General features: G+C 40.7%; 1 protein-coding gene across 1 annotated transcript in view; it reads left to right on the top strand.

The window, feature by feature from the left end:
• Positions 1-22,024, top strand: part of LOC150091713 (peptidyl-prolyl cis-trans isomerase NIMA-interacting 4) — a 57,819-nt gene that overhangs the window by 31,414 nt on the left and 4,381 nt on the right. The window contains exon 4 of the mRNA XM_090369408.1: positions 2,092-2,211. Within this exon, the coding sequence (XP_090225534.1) occupies positions 2,092-2,211 (120 nt within the window). The remainder of the gene's footprint in view (positions 1-2,091; positions 2,212-22,024) is intronic.

Here is a 22,024-nt window from a genome sequence, read left to right as displayed (position 1 = left end):
TTATTGATTGCTTATCTTTTTACTGTTTTAAATTTTAACCCCCACCCACAAATGTCAGTGAACAGAAATGTCAACTAGTTAGTATGTACATATTACAGTACGTATTAATTATTCCGATTATCACGTATATTCTTCTGATTTTCGTGTATCATTTAATTTTTTTAATTGGTAAGGTAATAGACAGTAAATTTGTGCTTAATATATCTTTGCTTTTATAGGTTGTGGATAATCTTCCTCCTATTTTCGTTAATTAGAATTGCTGTTTAATAGAATTAAAATTCAATTCACAAATGTGATCACAATGACCGGCGCTTACTGCACATCGTATAGTGAATGGTACTTTACTATGTTGAGTTCGTCGTAACCAATTGTAACGGTACTTTACAATTGGTTCACTGTACGTAGCATACAGTGAACCAATTGTAAAGGGGGGAATACATTGTATTTTTAACTATTTATGTGAAACTTTCGGATAATTGGGGCAGCCGCTTAATCGGGCCAAAATGCACTAGTCCCGATGTGTCCCAAATAATCGGAATGGACTGTATTTGTTAATATGATTGATCAAGACTATAATGCATTAGGGCTTATGCCTCAAGTTGCAAGAAAGTTAGAATATGTACAGATTAGTGCAGATGCATTGTGTTAGTACACAGCCAATTCTAGATTAGTAAATTATTTGCAAAAGCGGCATCGTTTAAGTTATATCTCATATTGTGAATACCTTCACGACGAGTTGCCATGACATTGCACTACTTCGAATAAGTAACACTTCACCTAAAGGAGAAGACTATTGTTACTTATTCTCAGTGGATACCACCACCCAGACGGCACCATTTCAGGGCTATTTTGTATATGTGTGGGATAATAACTCGACTATCCACTTGTCCCTATTAGACTGAGAAAAGCAAAAAGGTAGAGGGAGAGTAACAGTAGGAGTGGAAGAGGAAAAGAAACAGTGTAGAAGAATGAAAGGGACAGTAACTCTTTCAACTTACACCACTGAAAAACTCAAACTCCTCAAATAGGCAACGCTTCCCCAGTGGAGAAGGCTGTTGTTACCTATTCTTGGAAACTCCTGACATCATCAAGCTCCCCCTGGTGCCGTTTCAGGGCTATTTGGCCCTTCTTCGGTGGGTGGGTAGGTACCTAAGTGATGTAATGATGGCAAAACAGTTATGAAGTATAACTCCACAATATGAGAGATGCCTGGTGGTGTATAAGATGAATTAAGACTATAATGCATTAGGGCTTATGCCTCAGGCTGCGAGAAAGTTAGACTATGTACAAATTAGTTTGTTTGTTATTTGGTTTTTAGGAGCATCAGCAACTAAGGTCATATTGCTCTGGGGATATGCGGTGGTTATTCCTTGACCTTTCTGCATCCTCCGTATTTGGTGGGCACGGGCTCGAACCCCGGTCTAATCAAGAAGTGTGTGCTATGCACTGCTGCTCCTGCCCACCTGGCTACGGAGGCGCATTACAAATTAGTGTAAATACTCATGTTAGTACACAGCCAATTCTATATTAGCAAGTTATTTGCAAAAGCGGCATCGTTTAAGTCATATCTCATCTCGTGAGAATTGGCTGTGTACTAACATGATGCATTTGCATTAATTTGTAGACTCAACTTTTCTAGATCCTGTTGCAGTAGTGTACTATCATTACTGTCATTAACAACCCTACCAACCTTCATATCATATGAAGAAGGGCCAATAGCCCTGAAACGGTGCCATCAGGGTGGTGGTATCCACTGAGAATAAATAACAATAGTCTTCTGCTTTAGGGGAAGTGTTACTTATTCAAAGTAGTGCAATGTCATGGCAACTCGTTATGAAGGTATTCACAATATGAGATATGACTTAAACGATGCCGCTTTTGCAAATAATTTGCTAATCTAGAATTGGCTGTGTATTAACATTGTGTATGATTGATCATTAAAATAAAATGTTAGGGCAAACAAAAGATAAATTTGTATAGAATAGTGAAACTGTTCTGTGTTTTTTGTACAATTCTAAGTAGTCATTAAAAAATAGCTTGCCTTTTAGTACACTGTATTTGATACCTTATTACTTGTTTTGTGTGCCATAGGTACGCCATATACTCTGTGAAAAACAATCAAAAGCATTAGAGGCGTTGGAGAAGCTAAAACTTGGAATTAAATTTAATGAAGTAGCAACTCAGTATAGTGAAGATAAAGCTAGACAGGGAGTAAGTAACGTTGCAAAGTATTAATAGTCTATAATCCAATAGTAAGCATTTCTTAATCATTTTTAATTTTTTATATATTTAATAACACTCCATCAAGGAAATGTTATTCTGAAAAGCGACAACGTTGATTTTGTTGAAGAATAAGATTGAGCTTTAGATATTATTATTACTAGTAGTAGTAGTGTGACGCAAGAAAGCAAGCTTATAAATCATCAGGCAAAAAAAAAAAAAAAAAACCAACTTCCCACATCACCTGTCCATCCCCTTCAATAATTTTTCTAGTTCTTCCTTGGATTTGTTCAAACTACCTACTTCCCCAACAAAAGATGTAATTTTGTTTCAATAATCAACCACCAGCTGAAGGCTAATCTCACACATTTATTATGCAACCACCTTTCCTCAATTTGAATTTATGCCCTCCCCCTCATGTGTGAGCCTAAGGAAGAGGAAGAATGACATTAACATTGGGCTTATTCAATCCATTCAAAGCCCTAAACACCTCAATCAGATTACCTCTCAATTGCCTAGTTACCGGATACTGCAATTTGCAAAACTGAAGTCTTTCTTGGTAAAAGAATTACTTTTTCCCCCCTTGCCAATCTCGTTGATCTTCTCTGTATCCTTTATAGGAGCTCTACATCCTTCCTAAAATGAGACCACCAGACCTGTATGCAGTACTCAAAATGTAACCTGACTGTTGCACTGTTTGATGGGATAATCACCTCCATATCCTTCCTAGCAAAGTTTCTGTATATCATTGACAAAACCCCATGAGCTGTTCTGGCAGCCTGTCTGCATTATTCAGAACATATCTGACTGCACAATTACCACCAGATTTTTTTCATTTTCCTTATCCTGAGTGTAATTACCACGCAGTTGGTACATTAATCTGGGATTACTGCTACCCACATGCAGTAACTTACATTTATCAATATTATACTTCAGCTGCTATTTCTCAGCCCATCTGCCTAATTTTTTTAAAGTATTGTAGTAGCTTACCCTGATTATTGTCATTAACCACCTTTCCACCCTTTAACATCTGCAAACAGACAATAAACCTGATATGATTTCATCAGTGTCATTAATAATATAGAAAACAACAATGGGCCTAGAATTGAACTCTAAGGAAATCCACTAATAACATTAGACCACAGAAGAGCAGTGCCCTTTAATAACCACTCTTTGTCTTCTCCCACTTAAACATCCCTTTATCCAGAGCAGTAACTTGCCTTTAATGCCACACTTCTCCAGTTTGTACAACAGTATTTTATGTTCAATAGTATCAAAAGCTTTCCTGATATCCAAATATATGATATTAAAATTATTTTTTTCATCCAGTTCCTTTTTTTACTGCCTTGTAGTATCCAATCAGATTAGTCAGCCAAGATAGTCCTTTAACAAATCCATGCTGTGGCTGCATCCAATCTGAATCCAAAAAAGCTTATAATTATGGCTAGGAATTTTCTTATCTCCTTTGCTGCCTCTCTTAATATACTTGGATAGATCCAGCCACTTTAAGCACCTTTATAATGTTAAGCCTGGACAATTTCTCTTCTACTTTCCTGTCAGTTTTCATAAAATCATTTAGCTACCTGTAAGATATTAGCATTAGTAAAGGCATATAATGCAAGAAAGCAAGCTTATATAGCATCAGCCAAAAAAAACCTTGCCATTTCACCCATCCATTCACTCCAGATTTTTTTTTTTTTCTAGTTCTGCCTTGAACTTATTTCAGTTGACCTCCACTACAACAGATGGAAGTTTGTTCCAACTAACAAACACCCACTGGCTAAAGGCAAATTTTTGCACATCTATTCTACAATTGTCTTTCCTCAATTTGAATTTGTTCCCTCAGGTGAGTAATCTGAGCAAGAGGAAGAATCCCATTAGCATTGAGCTTGCTCAAACCACTCAAGGCCTTATACACCTCAATTAGATCATAGTGCAAGTGCCTAGACGATGCAATTTGCAGAACTTAAGCCTTACTTGGTAACAGCAACCCATTGTTCCACTCAGCAATCTTATTGCCATTCTCTGTACTCATTCCAGCAGCTCTACATCCTTCCTCAAATGAGGCCTCCAGACCTGTATGCAGTACTCAAGGTGTGGCCTAACCATTGCCTTATTCCAGGGGGGCAATCACCTCCTTATCCCTGCTGGAAAAATTCCTGCATATCATTGACAAGATGCCATGAGCTAGTCTTGCCGCCTGTTTGCACTGTTCAGAAGAATTCATATCAGACTGCACAATTACCCTCAGGTCCTTTTAATTCTTCATTACCCTGAGTGTAGTACCACCCAGTTGGTACATTACTGTGGGGTACTTTACATTTGTCAATATTAAACTTCAGTTGTCACCTCTCAGCTCATCTGCTCAACTTTTTAGCATTAGCATTAGCATTAGCATTAGTAGAGGCATTTGATGCAAGAAAGCAAGCTTATGCAGCATCAGCCAAAAAAAAAAAAAAAAAAAAAGTAACATAAATAAATAAAAATAACCACTTCCACTTCACCCCTCTGTTCGTTCGAAATACCTGTCCAGCTGAGCCTTAAACTTATTTAGGCTATCAACTTCCACGACAAGGGATGGAAGTCTGTTCCACCCACCAACCACCCGCTGGCTAAAGGCAAATTTCCACACATCTATCCTACATCTGTCTTTCCTCAATTTGAATTTATGCCCTCTCAGGTGATTTTTCTGAGCTAGAGGAAGAATCCCATCAGCATTGAGCATGCTCAAACCATTCAAGGCTTTGTACACCTCTATCAGATCACCCCGCTGGTGCCTAGTTTCCAGACACTGTAATTTGCAAAACTTAAGCCTTTCTTCGTAAGAGAACCCCTTTGTCCCATTCACCAATCTAGTTGCCCTTCTCTGTACTCGTTCCAGCAGCTCTACATCCTTCCTGAAATGAGGCCTCCAGGCCTGTATACAGTACTCTAGGTGTGGCCTGACCACTGCCTTATACAAGGGAATAATCACCTCCTCATCCCTGCTAGAAAAATTCCTATATATCATTGACAATACACCATGAGCTACTCTTGCAGCTCGTCTGCACTGCTCAGAGAACTTCATATCTGCCTGCACCACCACCCCCAGGTCCCTTTCATTCTCTACCACTGTCAGTGTAGTACCACAGAGTTGATACGCTGCTCTGGGGTTGCTGTTTCCCATATGTAGTACTTTACATTTGTCAATGTTAAACTTCATTTGCCACCTCGAAGCCCATCTGCTCAACCTTTCCAAATCCTGTTGCAGCAGCATAGTGTCAGTAGTGTCCTTGACAACCCTGCCAACCTTCGTATCGTCTGCAAACTTGGACATTAAGCCTGATATACCATCATCAATATCATTTATAAATACAGAAAACAATAAAGGCCCCAATACTGAACCCTGAGGGACTCCACTAATAACATTAGTCCACGATGAGCAGTGTCCATTGATTACCACTCTCTGTCTTCTCCCCCTCAACCACCCCTTTATCCATAGCAGCAACTTGCCTCCAATGCCACACTGCTCCAATTTGTGCAGCAGTCTTCCATGTGCAACAGTATCAAAAGCCTTTCTAAGATCCAAGTATATAATACTTATTTAGGCTATCAACTTAAACTTATTTAGGCTATCAACTTCCACGACAAGGGATGGAAGTCTGTTCCACCCACCAACCACCCGCTGGCTAAAGGCAAATTTCCGCACATCTATCCTACATCTGTCTTTCCTCAATTTGAATTTATGCCCTCTCAGGTGATTTTTCTGAGCTAGAGGAAGAATCCCATCAGCATTGAGCATGCTCAAACCATTCAAGGCTTTGTACACCTCTATCAGATCACCCCGCTGGTGCCTAGTTTCCAGACACTGTAATTTGCAAAACTTAAGCCTTTCTTCGTAAGAGAACCCCTTTGTCCCATTCACCAATCTAGTTGCCCTTTTCTAGATCCTGTTGAACTTTTCTAGATCCTGTTGCAGTAGTGTACTATCATTACTGTCATTAACAACCCTACCAACCTTCATATCATCTGCAAACTTGGACATTAAGCCTGATATACCATCATCAATATCATTAATTAATGAATACAGAAAACAACAATGGGCCCAACACCGAATTCTGGGTGACTTCCACTAATAACATTAGTTCATGAAGAGCAGTGTCCATTGATTACCACTCTGTCTTCTGCCACTCAACCATCCTTTTATCCATTGTAGCAACTTGCCCTTAATGCCACACTGCTCCAATTTTGTCCAGTAGTCTTCCATGGGCAACAATATCAAAAGTTTCCTAAAATCCAAGTATATGATATCAAAATTATTTTTTGCATCCAATTCCTTTGAGACTACATCATAGTATCCAGTCAAATTGGTTAGGCAAGACTTTCCCTTAACAAAACCATGCTGTGTCTGAGCTATAACTGAAGTCTTGTCTAGATGATCCTGCAGTGCTTCTTTAACCAGTTCCTCCATTAATTTTCCTGGAACAGAACTTAAACTAACAGGTCTGTAATTGCTTGTGTCACCATTCGATTCTCCTTTGTGAATTGAGGTCACATCTCCAGTTCATGGGGACCCCCCCCCCCGAGTCCAAGGAAGCGTTCATAATTATAGCTAAGGGTTTGTTTACTTCCTTTGCTGCATCCTTTAATATAACTGAATAAATCCCATCCTCCCCAGGTGCCTTTCTTATGTTCAGTTTCAACAATTTCTTCTCCACTTTGCTCTCAGTTATTAAAAAATCATTTAGCTCCCTGCTAGAGTTTGATTGGCTTCTTTCCTCCACTCCCTACAGACTTCTTCATGTGTAATGTAGATGTAAAATATTCATTCAGTTTGTCAGTTACCTCAGCAGGTTCATCAACAATCGCACCGTCGATGTCAAGTGGACCAATCGGATTCATCCCCTTCCTTCTAGAGTTTACATAAGTAAAAAAGTCTTTGCTGTTTTTCTTTGCATCTTTTGCCAAAGATTTCTGATAATCTGCCTTTGCTTGCTTAACCTCCTTTGTGACTTGAATACAGGTTTGCTTATATCTACCATAGTCTTCTGTCTCTCCTGATAATTTATATGCATCCCATGCATTTTTCTTCTCTGCCATGGGTCTATTTATTTTATCTGTCCTCCATTTAGGCCTAAACCTTGAGCAGTATTTCTTAGTTGGTACGTAAAGCCCAGTAGCCTCCAAGATTACTTGGAGGCTACTGGGCCTTGATTGCTTCTCATTTAGAATTTGCTGTTGGTAACATCATCAGTTGGTTTCACAGTATAGAATTTAAAGGTAAAACCCTAGTCACCTTTTTTAAAACTTAAAAAAGGTGACTGAGGTGGTCTCATACCACCACAGTCACCTTTACGAAAGCAGAAACTCTTCCCTTTACTCCTGATGGTAGTGAGATCTTTAAGTAAATCCCACATCAGTACACTGTGATCACTGCCAACTAGTGTTTCCTTTTATGCAAATTCTTAATCCATTAAGAATCGATGCTGATAATCAGATCAAGAGTATTACCTCCTCAAGTTGCTTCTCGAACGTGCTGCTGTAGAAAACAATTATTCAGTAAATCTACAAAAGCTTTGCTAGTGTGTGAGTGACCAACACGTGAGTTCCAGTCAATATTTGGGAAGTTAAAATCCCCCATTACAAGACAATCTGATTTACTGGCCCACTCTGTTTCTCTATACAGTTGTTCATTATACTCATTAGAGTCATTAGGCCTATGACACACTCCTATTGTAAATTTTGCTTTCTCTTTGCTTATATCACACAAAACTGACTCAACATTGCACTGTCCACCCATGTCAGCTGTATGCACATCCTTAGATTTTGTGTTTTTTTAACTAACGGCATAACCCCCTCTCCCTTCCTATGCTCTCTGTCCTTTCTGTACACATTGTACACCCTGAATTCCAATTCTGCATTCCTTATATATGTGTGACACCACATCTCTGATACATAAACAATATCTGCCTTTGATGTCTTGACCAGCACCTGAAATACAATAAATTTATTTACTGAACTCCTAACATTGGTATACATGCACCTGTCCTTACGCTTGGTTATCCTAACACAGCCCACATATTTACTTATTCCATGATAATGGAATTCATTAGTCCACGTTGAGCATGGAACTTATTCCATGCTCAACGTGGACTAATGTTATTAGTGGAGTTCCTCAGGGTTCAGTGTTGGGTCCATTGTTGTTTTCTGTATTTATAAATGATATTGATGATGGTGTATCAGGCTTAATGTCCAAGTTTGCAGACGATACCAAGGTTGGCAGGGTTGTTAAGGACACTACTGATACTATGCTGCTGCAACAGGATCTGGAAAGGTTGAGCAGATGGGCTGAGAGGTGGCAAATGAAGTTTAACATTGACAAATGTAAAGTACTACATATGGGAAACAGCAACCCCAGAGCAACGTATCAGCTCTGTGGTACTACACTGACAGTGGTAGAGAATGAAAAGGACCTGGGGGTAATTGTGCAGGCAGATATGAAGTTTTCTGAGCAGTGCAGACGAGCTGCAAGAGTAGCTCATGGTGTCTTGTCAATGATATACAGGAATTTTTCTAGCAGGGATAAGGATGTGATTATTCCCTTGTATAAGGCATTGGTCAGGCCACACCTTGAGTACTGTATACAGGTCTGGAGGCCTCATTTCAAGAAGGATGTAGAGCTGCTCGAACGAGTACAGAGAAGGGCAACAAGATTAGTGAATGGAACAAAGGGTTGCTCTTACGAAGAAGGCTTAAGTTTTGCAAATTACAGAGCCTGGAGACTAGGCATCGGCGAGGTGATCTGATAGAGGTGTATAAGGCTTTGAATGGCTTGAGCATGCTCAATGCCGATGGGATTCTTCCTCTTGCTCAGAATAATCACCTGAGAGGGCATAAATTCAAATTGAGGAAGGACGGATGTCGGATAGATGTGTGGAAATTTGCCTTTAGCCAGCGGGCAGTTGGTTTGTGGAATAGACTCCCATCGCTTGTTGTTGAAGTTGATAGCCTAAATAAATTTAAGGCTCAGCTGGACAGGTATTTCGAACGAACGGAGGGGTGAAATGGGAGTAGTGGTTGTTTTTTTTTTTTTTTTTTTTTGGCTGATGCTGAATAAGCATGCTTTCTTGCATCATATGCCTATACTAATGCTAATAATGCTACTAATGCTAATCCCCAGCACCTTGTTTTCCAGGCTGCTGCTGATTCCAATAGAAGCAGTGGAAGAATCACTTTCACCGCACAGACAGCAGTGAATCCCCCAAAGCTAGCAGTTTTCCAACCCATCCAACACTGCCTCGATAGCAAATATTCTTGCACCCTTTCTGTTTAAGTATATCCCATCCATGTCATCATCATCATCATCAGCCATTTTCAATCCACTGCAGGATGAAGGCCTCTCCAGCAACTTTCCAGTTCCTTCTGTTTTGAGCACTGGCCATCCATTTACTACTCAAAAACTCATGAATTTCATCTATCCATCTCCGCCTTTGTCTTCCAGGTTTTCTTCTAGCTCCTCTTGGGTACCATTCTGTTATTTTCTTAGTCCATCTGTCATCATGTCTTCTAGCTATGTGTCCTGCCCAAGACCATTTTAGTTCTTTAGTTTTGATAAGAATGTCCTTTACTTGAGTTTGCTGCCTAATCCATGTGTTTCTCTTCTTATCTAACAGTCTGATTCCCAATATAATTCGTTCCATTCTTCGCTGTGTAGTTCTTAGCTTCTCTTCCATTCTTTTGGTGAGTGCCCAAGTTTCACTTCCATAAGTCATGGCGGGGAGTATACATTGATTCATTATTTTACGTTTCAGACAAACTGGGATATTGCTCTTCAGTATGTGACTATATTTCCTGAATGCTATCCATCCAAAATTTATTCTTCTCTTGACTTCCAGCCATTTATCATTATTACAGCTAATAACTTGTCCCAGATAAGTATATGACTTCACCTTTTCAATTACTGCTCCTTCAATCATTATTTCCCTTTCCGTGGCATACTTGTTCATCATTACTTTTGTTTTAGCCATATTCATCTTTAGTCCAAAATCCTTACTAACTGTGCATAACTGATTAAGATTTTCCTCTAATTCTTTGGGATCGTGGCTTATGACCACAATGTCATTTGCAAATCGTAAATGGTTTAGGTACTCTCCGTTCACATTGACTCCTTTCTGCGACCAGTCTAATCTTCTGAAAGCTTCCTCAAGGGCAGCAGTAAACAGCTTCGGAGATATTGTGTCTCCTTGTCGAACTCCTTTCTCGATTTTAAATTTCCTACTGTCTTTGTCTAGTCTAATAAAGGATGTAGCACTCTCATATATTTTCTTCAAAATCATAATATATGGAGTATCTATGCCTTGTCTTTCCAGTGCCCCAAACATTGCCTTATGCTGTATGGAGTCAAATGCCTTTTCATAATCCACAAATGCCAGGCATAATGGTGTTTTATATTCATTTGCTTTCTCCATTAGCTGTGATATTACGTGAAGGTGATCCATAGTTGAGAATCCTGTCCTAAAGCCAGCTTGCTCTTTCGGTTGATTCTCATCAAGTATTCTTTCTAATCTGTTAGTAATGACCCTTGTGAACAACTTGTAGATATGGGATAACAAGCTAATTGGTCTATAATTTCCAATTTCTGATTTATCTCCTTTCTTATGCAGCAAAACTATGATTGCATTATTCCACTGCTTAGGCATCACACCTTTTCTAATGCACTTTGTGAAGAGCCTTGCCAGTTTTTGTGTTATGTCTCTTCCTACCAATTTTAACAACTCTACAGTAACTTCATCTTCCCCCGGGGCTTTCCGATTCTTCATTTTCTTCAATGCATGTTCTACCTCATCAGGAAGAATATCGGGTATGTCGTATGTGTTGCTACTTTGCAATCCATCTTCCCCACTGCTGGTATCATTCCCTCGCTCCTTGTATAATTCTCTATAGTAGTCTTCTGCTATTTGAATTATGCCTTCTCTGCTGTTTATAAGTACACCATCGCTATTCTTCAGTTTCAGTATCATTTGTCTTTCTGTATTACTGCTCATGGCTGCTGATTTCAATCCTTTGTTTTCCCTTAATGCTTGTTCTACTTTTCTTGTGTTAAATCTTCTTATGTCCTCTCTGAGTCTCTTTCTAATGGCTCTCCATAACTCAGTATACTCAATTTTCTCCCTGTCAGTGTTTTTCTTGCTCTTCATTTGTCGTCTTTGGTTCATCATGACAAGTGTTTCTTGACTAATTTTTTCTTCTTTGGATTTCTGTTTCCCTATAGGTTTCTTGGGCTTTATCACTTTCAGAAAGTTGTAATATTCCTCGTCGATATCTTGGTCCTCAGCAGTCTGCAGAAGCTCAAACTTGTTCTTAAGTTCCAGTACATACTGCTTTTTCTCCTCCTCTGTTATCTCAAAGATCTTTGTATTATTTACTCGAGTCAGTTTTTTCCTTTCCTTTCCTACATCTATATCAAGTGTACATCTTACCATTCTGTGATCACTTCCAACATTTACCTTATTCAGGACGGTAACATCATTCACAATATATCTTCTGTTAGTGAGGATGAAGTCGATTTCATTAGTTGTTAATCCATTTGGACTCTTCCATGTCCACTTTCTGTTCACCCTTTTCTTGAAAAAAGTGTTCATTACTGACATTCCTTGAGATTCTGCAAATTCCACAAGTCTTTCACCTCTTTTATTTCTTTCACCAATTCCAAAATTTCCTATAGTTCCCCTTTCTGCGCTGTTTGTCTTTTTCCAACCTTAGCATTGAAGTCCCCCATAATAATAGTGTAGTGGGTTTTCTGCTCATCTAGAAGACTCAATTTCAGTGTACATTTCTTCAACCTCTTCATCATCATGGCTCGATGTTGGTGCATAAATCATTATAATCTTTAGCTTGTACCTCTTAGAAATCTTGAGTATTAGTCTTGACACCCTTGGTGATGTACTTTTGAATTAAAAAATGTTGTTTTTAAAATCTTTATGGACCAGAAACCCAACTCCACCTTCACTCCTTTCACTGTTTCCATTGGTGTACAGCAGATTTCCACTTGATAAACTTATAAGTGATTCATTTCTTCTTCTTGTTTCAGCCAAACCGATGATATTCCAATTCACATTTTCTAATTCCTTTTCCAGCTCTAATATCCTGTCTTCACCGATGAGTGATCGTACGTTATAACAGGCCAAGTTCAATTTCCGTGCATGGCAGCCTGGTCGTACCCAGAGATTCTTAGCACCCTCTGCTTCCACTCTGATCCTCTCGCTGCCGTAAGAGGGAGAGTGAAAGCTGCTGGGGACTGAGGGCCATTTGTATTGTTGTGCTCTCATTGCTGGAGGGTTTGGTCTTTTCCTCTTCACGCTGACCAGGCGTCTTGAAGAGAACCACTCTACACGTTCGTTGCCACCTAAGTGACGTAACAGGGCTTACCATCGAGAAGGTGTGCATGAGTGGATTTTAGGGAGGCAGGCCAACCGGACTTCTCCTAAATCTTCTGTAATAGAGAGATATTGGATCCATCAGTGTTTTAGGCTGAGTGTCTGATAACACACAGGATACCTGTTCCCCTCTAAGCCCTCTAAGCCCCATCCATGTAGATGGGATATACTTAAACAGACTCTCCTGTTAACAAGCACAGACAATGCTGAGAAAAATTGTACCCCATGAACCTTGAACACTCCATGGCTGAATTGATTGACAAGGCTCTCATCATATACTCCCTCCTATCACGTTTGGGCAGAATTGCAGACGCTTTCAAATTTAACCCTAACTCACAACTGTTTCTCAACATTCTGTACTGTTTGTTCTGTACTTGTTAAGTAAGTCTGCATACTTCCTACTCTTAATGTCATTAGTACATGTACAACAGTATCATCCTTTGTGCCCATATCTGCTCTACAACGTCAATTCTTGCACCTGGCAGACATACCTTAGTCCAATTCCACCTATCCTTTTTGCTAATATATTTCCCATCTCCCTGACAATAGCCACCCACAATAACTACCTCCTGTGGGACCAGTGCATTCTGCCCTGAAGATTGCCACTTTTTTGCCTGGTGCACAAGAGTGAGCTCTGGTGTTGAGTTAGACTGCTGAGAGCTTGATGGGTCCCCCATTTTAATTCCTTCGAGGGCATTTACCCTACTCTTCACACTCTTTTAAACGCCCATCAGAATGCTGAGTTGGCACCTAATTTCTTGACACACCCTCTGCATCTACACACACACACACACACACACACACACACACGCGCGCGCACACTCACACTCACTCACACACACACACACACACACACACACACACACACACACACAAAGACATTCTACATCTAGCGCGCACACACACACGAAGACATCCTCCGCTGAGAAAAATTGTACCCCATGAGCCTTGCACACTCCATGTCATGTCCTGTTCCAGAAAGTCCACAAACATTCCGCTTTGTTGCCTGATGCACAAGAGGGAGCTCTGGTATTGAGTTGGACTTGATGGGCCCCCCATTTTAATTCCTTCGTGGGTATCTACCCTTCTCTTCACACTCTCATAAATGCTCATCTGAATGCTGAGTTGGCACCTAATTTCTTGACACTCTCTGCACCTAGCACACACAAAGACATCCTCCATGCCTAGATCATCTCCTGTTCCAGAAAGGTTCACAAATATCTCACAAGTTGCACATTTTTTTAGGCTGTGATGTGGAGGATAATTGCTTCCTTCGATTCTCCCCAAGCCACAGCACTCCTGCTACTTTGTGCTTGTTGCTTTGCTGATCTAGTCTGGGGCATGATTTCCGTTTAAATACTATTTAATTGATTAACAGTGAAAAGTAATAAGGTTGATAAAATTGAATTTAAAATACTGCACTAAGCTAATGCAGCAATACATATTATGCTATCTAGTTCTTACGTTATACCTTACGCTATCAAGTACGAGATATTAACTATCAAGTTACACTATACTGTAATGATCACAATGTTAAATTAGTTATATCCTTAGCTAAATACATAAGATATATTCCCAACAAGTGATTAAAACCTTCATCTATCCTTTTCCACCTTCAGACTACTTATTTATTATGATTAAAACCCTAGTATTCTTCTGCATTACTGGTTATGTTCTATGATATTCACGCCAAACACCGATACAACAGTGATACGAGCAGTGAGTCATAACTTCAGCGAGTCATAATTTTGATGAACTTCTGGCATTTCCCCTCTAAAGAATTCTTCATACATGAAAGTAGATGCAAAATCCCTATTCAGTTTTTCAATTACCTGAGCAGGATTATCATTGGTTAAACGATTGACATCAAATGGACCAATGTGAATTGGTCCATTTCGGTTTTGGTTTTGGCATTTTATAGCCTTAGTTGCTAATGTGCCAATAAAATCCAAGCCAATTCACGGATTTAATTAATATCCCATATACATTATTAATATTGAAGAAGAAGAACTCTTTATTATATACAGAAAGCACATTGCTGTATACAACTCCTTTCACGGCTACAAGCCAGGGGTTTACATAAAAGAAATCACAACATAATAAACACAAAAAAAAAAAAAAAAAAGCATTATGACTCCTGAAAGGTTTGAACACTGGAATGATGGATTCAAGGCAGTGATGAATAGGTCTCCGGGAGACCTATTCATCACTGACGTTAGGTCCTCTGACGCGGTCCTGGGAAGGAAGTCGACTGAGTACTTTCTGTCTATATTCCTTGTCGACTGCGAATTTGTAGAGGTCACCATCCAAGGACGTATGTCTTGCAGCATTTGCACAGGTAGGAACCGATCAGATAGATTTAACCAGTTTGGAATGGCCTGTAGGATTGGATTAGCCCTAAGGCTTGGGACCAGGATCCTCCATCCGCAGTTAGCCCCGAAATCTGGTACTGAAATAATGCCGACCATCATTTTGATGGCAAAGACGAGTCTTCTCTTGTGAATGATGGCAGAACCAGCCATCTGGGTGGTCCTTGGTGTAGGGAAGCCGAAATTTCCATATGGCCCACTTCAGTAGCCAGAATTCCCCCACGAAAATCCATCTAAGATGGGTCGTAGCAGTTGAAGTCCAGACTTCGGCGCCATAGAGTATGACCGGATAAACACATGTCTTAATATATCTGCACCCAGCAGCCTGGTCATGGACGTGCATTAGTTGTTGTTTAATCATCCACCGGAGTCGACAGAACTTTGTTTGCAAGTGATCTATGTGCGGTAAAAAGGAGAGCTTTTGATCAAAAATAACGCCCAGATCTGTATGTTGTTGGATGACAGAAATCGCGCATCCTCTTAAAATGGGTTGTACTATTGTTGGGCTCCATCTGAGAGAGAAAGTCAACTGTTTTGACTTCTCAGGATTGATTTGAAGTCCGAAACCGGAGAGGAAGGCCTGAAGGTTCTGGATTTTCTGAAGGATTAAGGTATTGATGTATTCAGCAGTGTCTCCAGGGCTGATGGGAATAAACAGTTTTATGTCATCGGCAAAGGTGAGGATGTCAGTTCGGCCTGTCACAAATGGCACGAGAACAGCTGAGAATAAGATTCCGGACAGGACCCCGCCTTGTGGGACTCCAGCTGTAATAGTCCGGGTATAGCACAGATTGCCATTGCGCACAATAACGGTCCTGTTCTCCAGCATTGTCTGAATGAACCAGAGCACGTCTCCACCAATGAGGTAATACTCACGTAATAGCCTTGCCAATGCGTGAACGGATACGGAATCAAATGCTGCCTGGACGTCAATATACGTAACGGTGCTCAAATGCCTTGAGGATCTTGGTAGTGGTGATGACTAGATTTGTAGCAGTGGATCTTGACCGGGTAGCATAGTGGATCTGCGGTAGCTGTTGTGGCATAATTTGGATGGTTAATGTTCTTAGAAGAGATTTCTCAAAGAGCTTTAATAGGCATGATGCAGAGGAAATTGGACGGAAGTGACTGGGCTGAGAAGCAGAGCGTGTTTTCGGCAGCGGTCTTACTAGATAGACATGCCACATAGGAGGAAAAAAATTTTGATTAAGGATCTTGTTAAATAGCGACAGGATAGGATCAACAACAAATGTACTGAGGGATTTCAGCATAAACTGGAATTCTGTCGGCACCTTATGCAGCTGTTGGTGCTAAGCTATTCATTTCTTCGATCAGCTGGTATTTGGTGAGGTGAACTGAATTTAAGGGGTCTGTCGAAATCGGATTGATTGAGAATTCCATTGGCATAGTGGATTCTTGCTGAACAGCGAACCTAGTTATATGGTCGAGCCAGCTGCTCATATTGAGTGAGTCAATGGTGTCCTCTGATTGGGTTCTATGGAAGGGCTTCCCCTTATTTATGGTATCCTCTAGGTGAAGTTTTATTGCCTCCCTCTTGTTGCGAATAAAAAGAGCCCTAGCTCGGGAATAGGCAGTTCTGTCCAAGGGTGAGCCGGAGTTTTTCCACTTTTTGTGCAAATTCTGTTTAACATGGAAACTTCCAGAGACTTTTGGATTCCACCAGGCCTTTGAATGCTATGTGATGTTAGTTTCTTCGTTGCAGCATAGAGAGAAACAGTGGCTATCCATCTTGTCATCAGGTCAATCCCGAGTTCGGGATCACATTCCTCAAGGACATCCCATGGGATTGCTTGAGCTGCATAAACACACTTTTCAGGATTAAGGTATTTGGGCGCTGTAATTTTTTTGGTTGTAACTTTCCTTCCAGAAGTGATGGGCATTTCTATTTGCACAGAGAGAATGATGGGGTTGTGATCATTCTCTCTGTGCAAATAGAGAGAGAGAGAGAGAGAGAGAGAGAGAGAGAGAGAGAGAGAGAGAGAGAATGATGGGGTTGTGATCAGACTGTATGTTGCTTGTAGGATTTGATTAGCCACACAATTTGCTGATACAAACGCAAGGTCTAATGTGCTTTCCCCCATCGTGGGTGGTGTGCTAACCAGTTTGAGACCTAATATACCTAGAAGCTGACTCAGTCTCCTCTTGAGGTTTCCCTGAGTATTCGGGAGATTGAAATCCCCACACACGACGTGTTTCAGTGATGAATGGAGATGGTTAAGCAGCCAATTGAGGAGTTCATCAACTACTTGTGCATCTGGAACCAGTGGGATATACACTGCGACTATGTCGAAAGAATTGTTTTGGCTGTTATTGCTTTTATGTTTTAGCGTAACTAGAACTGCCTCGAAAGAGTCAGACTGGCTCGATACTGAGTGGAGGATAGAAAATACCTGCTCATTGAAAAAAATTGCAACTCCTCCTCCCCTCCGGTTTTCTCTAGATGTGCACACCATCTGATACCTTGCAGGTATCAGATGGTGTGCACTTTCCTCTACTTGGCCTGCAAGGCCAAGTAGAGGAAAGTGTTTCTTCATTGGGTTAAGGCCGACCGGGCTAGCCGAGTGGGTAAAGTACCTGCCCGGCAACCCAAAGGTCGCGGGTTCGATTCCCGCCTCGGGCTTGGATCAAAGTACTGCAAAAACCGTGGGAGGTGCAATATGGCCACAGAAGCCGATGCGCCAACAACTACCAAATCAATCATTGGGTTAAGCCAGGTTTCTGCAAAGCAAACCACATCCATTGAACTGGGCAGCAAAAGCTCTTCAACTTCATTCAGTTTATTCCTCATGGAATAAACTGAATCGCACATTTTGGAAAAGGAGTTGGAATGAAGCTGTTCTCTTTACTGTGGCAAGGGATGTACGCGGTCTGATCTGTCTGTGATGCGTCGCTGGTCTTCGATATGTTGAAACCATGACAGAGATCACAAAATTTGGGGAGAGAGATAATAGAGATTTTGGGTAATTTTCAATGACCATTGGGAGCCCCTTTTCCGTGGGTATGTTAAGGGCGAAGCATGGATTTACATTGTTTTTTCTATGGCTATTCCCATGCGGAGCAGTTGGGTTGTTAGTGGAGAATAGAGATACATAGTATAGTCAGAGTCTGGACTGTTGTGGACACATCTCAGGAGTGTTTATGGATATCACTTCTTTTCTACTTCATGCTTCATAAAATGGCCTGATGATGGTGCCGACGGGCCATTTGTTGCATGTTCCAATCATTTCAAACTGACTTCTATCACAATAGATGCGAAAAGAAGCATATGCTGTGCTTCGAGTGTTCAATCTCCGAATCTTTAATTCTAATTGTAATTCCTCAATCAGTACATCTGTGACGAGTTGTGCTGATGTGTCTGGGGCCAAACGTGAGGCAAACAAACTGCTGGGGGGGGGGGAATCTGGTTGATGAACCATCCTGTTTGAAAGGCCGAAGCTTCGAGACTAGTGCGGTGCCTGTCCAAGTCATTTTCTTCCTGTTCAAACTGTTTCTACTGGCCGTCTTTCACTTGGTAATCTGGTTATTTCCAGGTTCGGCACCCATCACCAAGTTGGTCGCAGGCCTGGCAGTGGTTCGGTCTTGTTTAGGACTAGCTCATGAGTGGCTTCCTGGGTGCAGTTCAAGGGCGTTTAACATGGCATTTTTATTTATGTACTGATCGTAGCTAACTTCGTCGGGTGGCACATCACCACCTATTGTTTCCTTGGGCAGGTTTAGCTTGAGCGTGTTTAGATATGATTTATTTCTCTCAGAAGAGTGTTCAATGAAATCTGTTTCTCTATTACGTTCATAGAGAGTAATGGGTGGCGTGTTCACGACTGCGTGTTCTGGTCAGTTATCAGCTTTAACACGAGAACTAGTCGTCGAGAAGGATGCACGGTCAACACAACCCTTTTCAAATTGAGAAGATACGGTATCCAGATTTCTGCAAGCTGGCTTTGAGGTCTGAGGACCCCGCAGAGACGATTGATATGCGGATCTCTCCGATAGCATAAAATTTCTCTTCTGGTCTATCATCTGGTTTTTCAAAAAGCTCATTTCCTTTCTAATTTCCTCATTCTGTGCACGAAGTTCTTGGTTTATACTGAGTAGAGCAGATAAACATTCAAAAATTTTTGGAAATTTCTCCTCTAAATTGTGCATGTACTCTTCAGCCTGCATAGTAACAGGGTAAACAAATTGTGTAAATGCTTCCGCTGTTATGCTGCTAAGGTTATTGGTGAGGTTGCTGAGATGTGGGGCGTATGACTGTTCACTCACGGAGCTGCGACGACTGGCAGTTTGGCAGTTGTCAGGAGAGATACAACAACACGATTTGTTTTCATTGATTGTATCGGGTTGCGTTTGTGGACTCCCAGCGTTTCCCTTAACATCGTTTGGTGAGTCATTTGGCCGGTCTTGCTCATATTCCAAATGATGTGTAACTTCTTTATCAAAATGAGTGAGTCTGCTTCTTTATCTTTTGAGTCTGCTGACGAGGCTACTAGAGACGGTCGTTTTCAAAGCCGCTAAGTGGATTTTTCTTATTTATTGATTTGAAATTATTGTTTTTCTAAAACTTTTGATTTAAATTTAGTAGTATAACATTATTTTGTGATTTTCTGATTAATTTGGTGTATTTATTCTTTACTCGGCCTTGTAATTGCATAAAAGTATCGGTAAAGGTTTCCACGTGTTTCAACTCCGCTAACCGTTCGTAATTTTCCCGCCTTTGTGATACGATATACCGTACTAGATAGCGTTAGTTGAACTTCGTTAGCAGTTAAATTGTACGTTTAAATAAATACATATAACGACTTAGATTACAAACGTAATATAATTAATTTTATTTAACATAATTAATTATACATATAACCACTTAGGTTACGTAACATAAATAATTAGTAAAAACAAATAATTAATACATAACTTGATACGAAAGTTATATAAAGGGATTTCGCAGATAACACTCGTTACTAAAACGTAAATCTTTCGTAGATAACACTCGTTACTGAAACGTAAATATTCCGTAGATAACACTCGTTACTGAAACATAAATATAGCGTTATAACTGTGTTTGGATACAAGTTTAGGATTTAATTTTGTACAGAAATTGAAATTTTATTGAAAGTAAATCTAAATCATGACTCAAACCAGAGCAGCAAAGCAAAGGGCTCAAGCTAATGGGAATGCTGTGGCCCAGGGGAGAACTGAGGGGGGCAGTTGTCCTCTGAATCACAGCCTTGTAAGATGCACTATTTGCTTGATGTTTGCGGAGCAGTCAAGTATGGGACATGATACTGCCATGGGGGATGTCTTTGTGTGTGTGCGATGCAAGGAGTGTAAGGAGATAAGGCGACAACTCAGCGTTGTTATGGGCCTATATGAGAGCTTGAAGGATAGGGTGGATGCCCTCGAAGGATTACAAGTGAGGGGCCCATCAAGCTCTCAGCTGCCCACACCAATGCCAGAGCTTGCACTTGGTCATCGCGGAACACAGTGGCAACCCCAAAGGCAGAATGCGCTGGTCCCAAAGGAACTAGTAGTTGTTGGTGACTCTATTGTCAGGGAAACGGGAAACATGCTTTGTAAAAAGGATAGGTGGAATAGGACCAGGGTATGTCTGCCAGGGGCAAAAGTTGATGACGTTGTAGAGCGGATATCATCTTTTAAGGGCACAAAAGGTGATATAGTTGTACACGTTGGCACTAATGACATTAAGAGTAGGAGACCGGCGGAATTACTTGACAAGTACAGGTCACTGATGAAAAAAAGCCGTGAATTAGGGTTGAAATTGAAAGTGTCTGCAATTCTGCCCAGACACGATAGGAGGGAGTATATGATGAGAGCCCTGTCAATCAATTCGGCCCTGGAAAGATTGTGCAGGGCTCAAGGGGTAGAATTTTTTTCAGCCTGGTCTGTACTTGTTAACAGGAGAGACTGCTTCTACAGGGATGGGATACACTTAAATAGAAAGGGTGCAAGAATTTTTGCTGATGCTGTCGAGGCAGAGTTAGGTGGGTCGGAAAACTGCTAGATTGGGGGGATACAAGGACTAATAGATTAACAGTAGCCACTGGCAGAGGTGAAAGTGATTCTTGCACTGCTTCTATTGGAATGAGCCGCAGCCTGGAAAATAAGATGCAGGATATTTCAGAGACTGCTGGGAATCATTGGGGTACAAGTAAACACATGGGTTGTGTTAGGGTAGCTAAGAAAAAGAACAGGTGCATGTATACTTGTGTGTACACCAATGCTAGGAGTTTAGTAAATAAATTTGATGAATTTGAGGTATTGCTCAAAACATCAAAGGCAGATATTGTGGGGATTTCAGAGACGTGGTGTCACACAGATATAAGAAATGCAGAACTGGAATTTGGGGAGTACAATGTCTACAGAAAGGATAGACAGGATAGGAAGGGAGGAGGGGTTATGCTATTAGTTAAAAAACACATAAAATCCAAGGAAGTGAAGCCAGTCGACATCGCTGGACAGTGCAGTGTCGAGTCAGTTTGGTGTGACATAAGCATTGGGAGATCAAAATTGAGAGTAGGAGTGTGCTATAGGCCTAATGACTCTGATGAGTATAATAAGAAACTGTTCGGAGAAATAGAGTGGGCCAGTAAATCAGAGAGTCTTATAATGGGGGATTTTAATTTCCCAGATATTGACTGGAATTTGGGGGCTGGTCACTCACACAGTAGCAAGGCTTTTGTGGATTTATTGGATGATTGTTTTCTACATCAGCATGTTCGGGAGGCAACTAGAGGGAGTAATACTCTTGATTTGATTATCAGTAGTGATTCTTCATGCATTAAGAATCTGCAGATAAATGAACCACTTGGTGGCAGTGATCACAGTGTGCTGAAGTGGGAGTTACTCAAAGAGGTAACTACCATTAGGGGTAAAGGGAAGGGGTATTGCTTTCGTAAAGGCGATTACAATGGACTGAGACAGTATTTAAATTCTATACAGTGGGATCAACTGATGATATTGCCAACAGCAAATTCAAAATGGGAA

The sequence above is a fragment of the Mastigoproctus giganteus genome, chromosome 1 (assembly GCF_048544385.1).
Source record: "Mastigoproctus giganteus isolate SK-2022 chromosome 1, ASM4854438v1, whole genome shotgun sequence".
Taxonomy (NCBI): domain Eukaryota; kingdom Metazoa; phylum Arthropoda; class Arachnida; order Uropygi; family Thelyphonidae; genus Mastigoproctus; species Mastigoproctus giganteus.
This window is presented reverse-complemented; position numbering and strand designations above follow the sequence as displayed.